This window comes from Astatotilapia calliptera, chromosome 6 (genome assembly GCF_964374335.1).
Source record: "Astatotilapia calliptera chromosome 6, fAstCal68.1, whole genome shotgun sequence".
Taxonomy (NCBI): Eukaryota; Metazoa; Chordata; class Actinopteri; order Cichliformes; family Cichlidae; genus Astatotilapia; species Astatotilapia calliptera.
The window spans coordinates 40,952,316-40,961,417 of record NC_137427.1 but is presented as its reverse complement, the minus strand read 5'-3'; the positions used below and the strand labels follow the sequence as shown (position 1 = coordinate 40,961,417).

At 40.4% G+C, this 9,102-nt stretch overlaps 1 protein-coding gene across 1 annotated transcript; it reads right to left on the bottom strand.

Moving 5' to 3' along the window:
* Nucleotides 1–877: 877 nt before the first annotated feature.
* On the bottom strand, nucleotides 878–5,642 carry acta1a (actin alpha 1, skeletal muscle a). Its single transcript, XM_026172074.2, has 7 exons — nucleotides 5,480–5,642; nucleotides 4,204–4,343; nucleotides 3,677–4,001; nucleotides 2,108–2,269; nucleotides 1,765–1,956; nucleotides 1,471–1,652; nucleotides 878–1,358 (listed from the first exon to the last, which is right to left on the bottom strand). Exons 2-7 carry the CDS (start codon nucleotides 4,330–4,332, stop codon nucleotides 1,215–1,217), a joined length of 1,134 nt encoding a protein of 377 aa, XP_026027859.1. The 5' UTR covers nucleotides 4,333–4,343; nucleotides 5,480–5,642; the 3' UTR covers nucleotides 878–1,214.
* Between the last annotated feature and the right edge of the window lie 3,460 nt (nucleotides 5,643–9,102).

The window sequence follows — 9,102 nt, the reverse complement described above, 5'->3', positions numbered from 1 at the left end:
TCAAGATCAAATCTTCTACTTTGCTCATGTTATAGCTTTCAGGCTGATTTCAGGCAAAAACCATTCAGTTTAGATGGTCGGAAGCTTTATTTTGAAATATATATCCTGGACATCCGGAGCTCGTCTATTATTTATCCCTGTCTGGATTAAAGTATAACAGTACTAGACTGATATGAAATGAAATGTGGTTTTACATTAAGACGCTTCCACCAGACCGCGCATGCGTGTTCTGTCTCCATCAGAGCAGTCAAGATATGAGGAGAAAACAATAACAACAACAAACCCCTAAATAAATTAAATAAAAGGTTATTTACAAATGGTCTCTTGTAGGGCCAGGACCACAGCCTAACCAGTGATGTTTGGGTTTTCGCTTTTACAAATAGGAACTTGGGAATGTAATTCTATTTTACCACCTTGTAGAAACTACAATATGTCACTCAGTATCCAAGACAATATTTATTCTCTTTGTTTTGGGGTGAGAAGAAAGTCAGCGTATTGTTTAGCCTGGTTAACTACTGGATTTATTTCAGCTCTTGAACTTGAACTCTGTGTTTGTCTCAAGGCTTTAAACACCTCATAAAGACTACTATCAGTGATGTTTCACTGCTGTGTTTGGAGCTGGATGACTTAAATTTATTTAATTTTTTTTGGTATGCTGCCGCATACATGTATGTAAATTGTAGACTAGGTTAGGGTTGATACATGTGGTAATAAATTATTGTTTACAGATTTTATTCAAACAAAGTTTATGTGCAGTCTCTTGTGTGAGAGTCATAATGTTCAGAATATAATGGAAAAATCCAAAAGACCAGTAAAATAAAATGAACAAACATCCACAAATGTTCTGAATCAGAATGAGCAGACAACACAGTCACACTTGGAAAAAATCTTTGGCTTTTATTTGCTTTGATGGGTTGTTTCTTTTTTGGTCTTTTTGTTCTTGTTTCTTTGATTTTTTTAAATGTAGTTGGTCCGAGCTGGTGTGTGTCATACCTCGAAGCCAACTCTCATATATGCACACCAATCTTCATTTACATTTGAAACAGGACATACATAAAAGAAAAAATAAATAACTTATGTACAGGTTAGATGTGACATGATCCTCACTGGTGGAAGTCAAAGGTCTCTCTATGAGAGGATGAAGTTTCACAGTTCTAGGACAGCAGCATCTTACTGCTCTGGATCCTGAACCTGATGCTTTGGACGCATCATGTTTAGAAGCACTTGCGGTGGACGATGCTGGGGCCGGCCTCATCGTATTCCTGCTTGCTGATCCACATCTGCTGGAAGGTGGATAGAGAGGCCAGGATGGAGCCGCCGATCCAGACTGAGTATTTACGCTCAGGAGGAGCAATGATCTGCACAAGTAGAAGAAAATGAGACAAATTTTATTGCCTGCTAGCACCTCAGATATCATTGTCATATTATGTAAGGTGAGTGATCTTGTGCCAGTCAGTGTTGCTTTTGTACCTTAATCTTCATGGTGCTGGGAGCCAGAGCTGTGATCTCCTTCTGCATGCGGTCAGCGATACCAGGGTACATGGTGGTCCCGCCAGACAGCACGTTGTTGGCATAGAGGTCCTTACGAATGTCAATGTCGCACTTCATAATACTGTTGTAAGCTGTCTCATGGATACCAGCGGACTCCATACCTGTGTAGATGTACAGCAGAGAGGTTCAGGTTAAACACAATGAAATCACAATGTGATCTTTCAAAGGAAAGTTGTTACACTGTCTCAGATGAATAGTGTTGATGCTACGCACCGATAAAGGAGGGCTGGAAGAGGGTCTCGGGGCAGCGGAAACGCTCATTGCCAATGGTGATGACCTGACCGTCAGGCAGTTCATAGCTTTTCTCCAAAGAGGAGGAGGAGGCTGCGGTTGCCATCTCATTCTCAAAGTCCAGAGCAACGTAACAAAGTTTCTCCTTGATGTCACGCACAATCTCACGTTCAGCTACAAACAGAGGGCAAAGGTCATAATTCAAGCTGCTGCAGAGTAGAATAATAAATAAATGAAAGATGAATAAAATAATTTTATCCAAGTGAGCGAAAGGACGTAATGTCCTGAGTTTTAACCATTTTGGTTTTATTTTGTGCTATTTTACCAGTTGTGACAAAGGAGTAGCCGCGCTCAGTCAGGATCTTCATAAGGTAGTCTGTGAGATCCCGACCAGCCAGATCCAGACGCATGATGGCATGAGGCAGAGCGTAACCCTCATAGATGGGTACATTGTGGGTCACACCGTCACCAGAGTCCAGCACGATACCTGAGAGCAGAAACAGAAGAGTTATGGAGAAGCTGACAGGTTTCTACCTGACGCATGTGATGAGTCACATGAAAAGGCGCAGAGTGCTAACAGTCACTGCTTCTTTCTAATGTCCACATTTGTTTTTTTCACTGGAAGGCTTAAAAGACAGTTTTTTTATGTATCTTTTTTGTCCCAAAAATCAACCCGAAACTAAACAAAATGAAAAAAAGCAGCGTAGTAATCATTTATTTGTTTCAACAATACAGTGCATTCCACAATGTTTGGGACAAACATTCTGCAATTCATTTGGGACTGAAGTGCAGACATTCAGCTTTAGTTCAAGGGGTTTTACAAAGATTTTCTGTGAACTGTTGAAGTATTACTGCCATTTTATACACAGTCTCCAATTTTCAGAGATGCAGATTTAATAGGAAATTTGACTGACAAGCAGCTTCATGGCAAGTTGAGGCCTGCTCCCTTGGCACAAATGAAGAATTCATAACATCGGAAGCTATTTCAAAGTGTTGAATTTGTATTTTATAGCTTTTCAGTGTAATTTTAATCTAATTTTAAATATGATCCTCATATAAGTGAGTAAAGCCATTATACCACCTGTCATAGAGACAGCATGATAGGAGGGAAACTAATGATGATCCCAAGCATGGTGGAGGCAGCGTTGTGGCATGGATATGTATGGCTGCCAGTGGAACCGGGCCACTAGTGTTTATTGATGATATGACTGCTGATAGAAGAAGCAGAATAAATGATGGAGTTTACAAGGCTATAATCGCTGCTCATATTCAGCTAAATGCTGGTCAGACAGACACAGAGCAAATGGATAATGACTCAAAGCACGCTGCAAAAGCAAGCCAACAGTTACTTAAGCTAAAGAAATGAGATATTCTTCAATGGCCAACTCAGTCACCTGATTTCAACAGAGCAGGCTTTTCTGTTATAAAATACAAAACTGAATGCAGAGAAACCCAAACAGGGAGCAACTGAAAGCATCTGCAGTAAAGGTCTAGCAGAGGAACTCAAGGGAGGAAGCACAACATTTGGTGATGTCCGTAGGTTCTGGACTTCAGGTAGATAGTTGTTGCAATATTAAGTAACAAAAAGTGTCTTTATACTTAAATTAATGTTAGTTTGTGTCATTAATGTTGAACCTCTGAAAATGGGGCACTGTGCATAAACAGTGTTCATGTCAAACTTTGGAAAACTTCTTGAATTAAAGCTAAAAGTGTGCACTGCAATGACATATTGATTGTTTTATTTACAATGCACTGTGGCGATGTAGCGATGCAAAACTACAAAAAACTGTGGCTTTGTTCCAAAACATTATAGACCTTAAGTTTTTTTTTAAATGAGAAAGAAATACTGTCTTGAAGACAAGGAAACTTGTATTTCTGTGAAGCTCAGACTCACCAGTGGTACGGCCGGAAGCATAAAGGGACAGCACAGCCTGGATGGCCACATACATGGCAGGGACATTGAAGGTCTCAAACATGATCTGGGTCATCTTCTCCCTGTTGGCTTTGGGGTTCAGGGGGGCCTCAGTCAGCAGGGTGGGGTGTTCCTCAGGAGCTACGCGCAGCTCGTTGTAGAAGGTGTGGTGCCAGATCTTCTCCATGTCGTCCCAGTTGGTGATGATGCCGTGCTCAATGGGATATTTCAGAGTCAGGATGCCCCTCTTGCTCTGGGCCTCATCACCCACATAGGAGTCCTTCTGACCCATACCGACCATCACACCCTGAGGAGGGGAGGAAAGCAAGTTAGGTCTGAAATGTATATTTATTGATGTCTGTATTTAATTTGTTGTAATATGAGTCCAAGAGTTTCAAACAGCAATTACTCTGTAAAGAACTAGGTCTAAGATACACTGCAAGGCACGTAAGAAAAAGAAAAGCAAGAATGAGTTTCCTTTTTTTGTGAAATTTATTGCCCTTGCATACCTGGTGACGGGGGCGACCAACAATAGAGGGGAACACAGCCCTGGGAGCATCATCTCCAGCAAAGCCAGCCTTCACCAGGCCGGAGCCATTGTCGCACACAAGGGCGGTGGTCTCATCGTCGTCACACATGTCTGCGGATTCTGGAGGAGGAAAGTCAAATGTGATGAATTTCTGTACAGCAGGATTACTCAGCAGCACTTAACACACTGAACAAAGCACCAGTTGCATGTTAGATATTCATTTAATTTTCTCTTAATAGACAAATTATTTTAACGCTAATACTAGTGTCACTTTGTTGAGTATGTTTTGTTGCCTTTTTTAATTTGGACTAAAAACTCAACAGCCTGCTGTTTTTAATCTGAAAGTTTTAGGTTGATGTTATTTCCAAGCAGTTTTTTAATTGTAATAACGTTTTGGTTTCTTTCTTTCGTTATATAATAAACATAAATTATTACACTACAATAAACTAAATGACCAAAAAAGTGTATGACACTGTGCTTTACTACCACTGACTCCCCTGTTCTGTTTCATAAATAATCACATGCTAATAACTATAACTTCTCCTCGTCTCCTCTCTCAGGCCTCCAGTGTTTAGATTGTGTCATAACAATTTACACAACCTGCCAGGACACAAAGTCACTAAGCTGCAAACAGAAACGCTATTAAATCCCCATTAGTTTAATGATGCCTTCAAATGTTCCCCATAAACTTCAAAATGTGGTGTTGTCTTTTCTTGATATGCATTATAGTGCCCTTGTAAAGGAATCATCCTTCAAAAGCTGCTTTAAAAAGTATATGTATTGTTGCTGGATTCAGTGTTTTCTATTCACTAGTAAACACTGAAACTAAAGCAAAAAGCACTGATGTGCTGATAAGTGTCAACTAACGTACTTGTAACTAATTATGATAAATATTAGTAAACGAATAGACATGTCAGTTTCATTACAGCATTTGTTATTATCACTTTTCATCATAAAATGTTAAAATACACATTGTATTCCAAGCTAAAGTTACAAGGGTTACAAATCTCTAACAGCATTTGAACACAACCCAGTCTTTCCATTAACTACCTGTCGCAACAAAAGCTGAGCTTAAGCAGACTGTGGTTCACTGCCAGCTCCCTTCACTTAACCATTAAATCCAGATTATTCTCCATCTGTCTCATTCACTTAACCTAGCAAGAAGGCAGTCTCCATTAACAGTAACTCCACCTAACTACTGCTACAATTATTAACCCTCTCTCCACCAGGGAACCTCTCTCCTCCAAGCCGCTTACCTCTGCGTGTCTCAGGCTGTCACTGAGGGAACCTTGTTGGCTGCTTGCTCCAGCTGGTGTTGGGGTGACAGGCTACGACCACCACGGTCCTTATATACGCCTTCTGCTCCATACCACCCGGAGAGCTTTTTTCCTCCTCAGCAGACAGTAGTTTGGAATGTCCGAGTATTCGATAGGAATTCAACTGGCCCTTCGTCCATATTTGGTCGCGCGCGAGGGTCGTCGCATGCATGCATGTAGAGCCTCGCGGGCCAGCTGGGCCATATATGGAGAGGAAGTCCCCGCGAGGCTGCCGCGGAGCGCACGAGCCCGTGTATGGAGCTAGACCAGAGCGACGCACCGACCGTCACCTGTAGAATAACTGCTGCTACTTACACGCACAGTACACGCACACAAACCATTCAGTACTTCAAAGCCTTTTCATTTTTTAGTGTTTCATGTCTCATTAGTATTTTAACCGAGGAATGACTTTTTTGTGTTTTAAGTGAAGGCATAACGAAAGTGACAGTTCAAAAAAACAGAAAACAAACAGCACATTAAATGAGAAGTGTAATACTTTCTACTTTTACTGAGCACTCACAGCACTTTTACACTTACATAATGCTCTGATACCCATTCACACGCCACTCTAAGCACTTAAAGCACTTTTTAGCTATCATGCACACACTGATGAGCGCATCAGGGGCAATATGGGGTTCAGTATGTCATCTGAGGACACTTCACAGATTGCAGAAGCTGGGGATTAGCCGGTGACCCATTCTACCTCTGGAGATGCTCCCAAATGAAAGTTTAACAGGACAACTCAGGACAATTCATATTAGAAAAAAAAACTTTATCATTGTCATTACGATTAGAGATTTATTTTCAGCTTTTGCCTGAGATTTGTCCGAGTTTGTTCCGAGGTGTGTTTTTCAGTTTGAACTTCTATGTACAAGCAGCAGACATTCATGCTCTGCTTTTTAAAACAAGAAAGGCCGGGACCTCCAACTCTCTGGACAGCTGCAAACTGAGACAAAAATCCTCAGAGGGACAAAAACTGAGCCAATAGTCCCGGCTGTGTTTATCCAACTGTTAAGTGAGCTCCGCTGAGGTGTCAAGATTCATGGGAGTGAGGCCAGTTTTTAAATCGACGATGACTTGACACAAGACTGTAATCATGAGTCCAAATGTGAAGACGACGTCACTCAAACATTTGGTGTTAAAATGCCTTCACTCTTACAGACAATATTCAGATAGACATGCCTCTCTTTAATACGGTTAATATTGTTCTATTCTTTGAGAAAGTTATTTTCTGACTTGCCTCAGCAGCAGGCAAAAGGTCAAAACCAGCCTCTTGACACTTTATGAGAAACCTTCACTCCTCTATAGGAGATGCTATCAAAATATGGAGCAATGGTTTTGCCTTTAATAAATATAATATGGTTAATACAACCACAGAGCTGATAGCAACTGCCTGCTTTCTACTTCTTAAAAAGAGCCCGATGATAAACTGAACAAGTTTAGCTTACCATCACCAGTGTGTGAATGTGTGCGTGAATGGGTGGATGACTGGATATGTAAAGCGCTTTGGGGTCCTTAGGGACTAGAAAAGCGCTGTATAAATACAGGCCATTTACCATTTACCAAGTTAATAAGACCAGAAAGTAGAACACCTAAAGACCAAAAAATTCATTTCACTAGCTGGGCCCACGTCCTCATTTTAGGATTGACAGCATTTTAGTAGGTAAAGGTGATGCTTGGACATGAATTGAGCTGCGGTTCGGGGAAGGCCTCGAAGGGGACTGGCGACGGCTCCCGGGCCGGGCAGATCCCCATGTACTAAATAGAAGTGAAGAAGTTAAAGAATTGAGAACAAGGAGGGAGGGAGGGTGGGGCACGTAAACGAGAATGAACAGTTGCAGAACTGGGGGGAACCTGTATAGATGATAACTGGAAGGAGCGTGTTTGGAGGCGTGGTCCCGCTCCTGAAATTCAGATACATAATCTCCAAAAAACTGCTTGGATTTGTGGAAAAGTCCTTTAAAATCATTCGAAGTGTTACTTTAGTCGTTTACTGAAATTAAGGGAATCACATTAGCTATTAAATGAGAATATGAGTGCTGACCCCATACTGTAGGGGATAAATAAGAATATATAGTAATCATAAAAAATAAAGTAATTTTGATGAAGCATATTGTAAATGTCTTTATTTTCAAATACTACTGCTATTACAGTAATGGCTGACATTAAAAATGAGGACACAAAGATGCACCAAATGGCTTGAAAGCAGCTGAAGCGAACAGTTGCAACTGAAATGTTTAAGTTGGTACATCAAATCAGAAACAGCAGGTAAATAACATGCATAGAAGGAAGTCATCTGAAAAAATGAAAGGAGCTGAAGTACAAACACTTAATGCTGGGAGCTGAAAACTCAGGAGAAATTATTCCATAGACGTACATTCCCAGAAAACAGCAGTCAGATTGAATGTTATATGACATAACACTGATTATTTAAAAATATTAAGGCTGATAGTGTCCAGTGATGGGACAAACATTGACCCTTAAAAGCAAAGTCCAAAACATATTTAGGGCACATCCTTCAGTTTTTACATGTATGTAGGGGAACAATGTAGAAAAGGCATCATTAAGGTGAACAGATTATTGTTAATGACGCATCAGCATGTGTGCAAGACAGCAGCTGGTGGCGAGGGAATAGTTCACCCTGTTTCATACTACATACAGTTTGAACCTTTTATATTCAAATATGCAAATGTCCAATGGAACCAGTATCTACAGCAGTTGAAAGTAGAATACAATGTAACTACATTGTTCTTTCAGTTTTCTTATACTATTTTTTCCCATTTCTCTTTCTGGAGGTTTCTTCCTTCCCACTGTCGCCAAAATACTTGCTCATCGGGAGTCATATGATTGTATGTAGGATGTACCTTACAGTATGAAGCACCTGGAGGTGACTGTTGTGATTTGGCGCTGTATAAATAAAACTGAATTGAATTTACCATCTTCCTTTTTTAAGCCTTAAACATATAGTGCCTGTTTTCTTCTCTTACAATAATAAATACATTTTTCTTTTATCAACCATTTGAAATCCATAATAAAATGAAGTCATTTGTAAATTATTCTGGGATTATCATTCTCCATTTGAAAATATAAAAAGTAAATTACCTATAACATTGGAAAGATTAGAGTCATACAAACTAAATTGACAGTTATGTACAGCTCTAGTGCCAATCTAATCTACTGTGACTATATTTAGCAGCGCTGGATCCTGAAAGCTGCCTGTAGCCTGTGTAGCCGTGAAAGTGGATCACTGCGGAGGATCTCTGTCAGCGTGGCAGTCAACCAGCTAGAGGAGCTCAGATCTATTTATAACAAACATCTGCTCTTTGTCGCCCAACAGGAGGAAGCCCTGATGAGTACAGGGCAGCTTCTCGAGCCAGTATCTCAGAGGCTCAGGTCTGTGTCACTTTTTAAGTAAAAAAACAAACAAAAAGAGGCAGGAAGTGAAAGCTTTACTTTTGTGGAACTGTTGTAATATTGTTTTCTTACTTGGAAGGTTATTTAAGTTGTTTGTGGTAGGTTGTCCTACCCTGATCTTACTTGGTATGTCACACTAAACATGGCTG

Coding starts and splice junctions, on each gene's coding strand:
- acta1a (XM_026172074.2), bottom strand. CDS start 4,332: ATGTGTGACGACGATGAGACCACCGCCCTTGTGTGCGACAATGGCTCC. Junction 1,957..2,107: donor CTACTCCTTTGTCACAACTG/GTAAAATAGCAC, acceptor CTCTGTTTGTAG/CTGAACGTGAGATTGTGCGT. Junction 1,653..1,764: donor CTTCCAGCCCTCCTTTATCG/GTGCGTAGCATC, acceptor ACATCTACACAG/GTATGGAGTCCGCTGGTATC.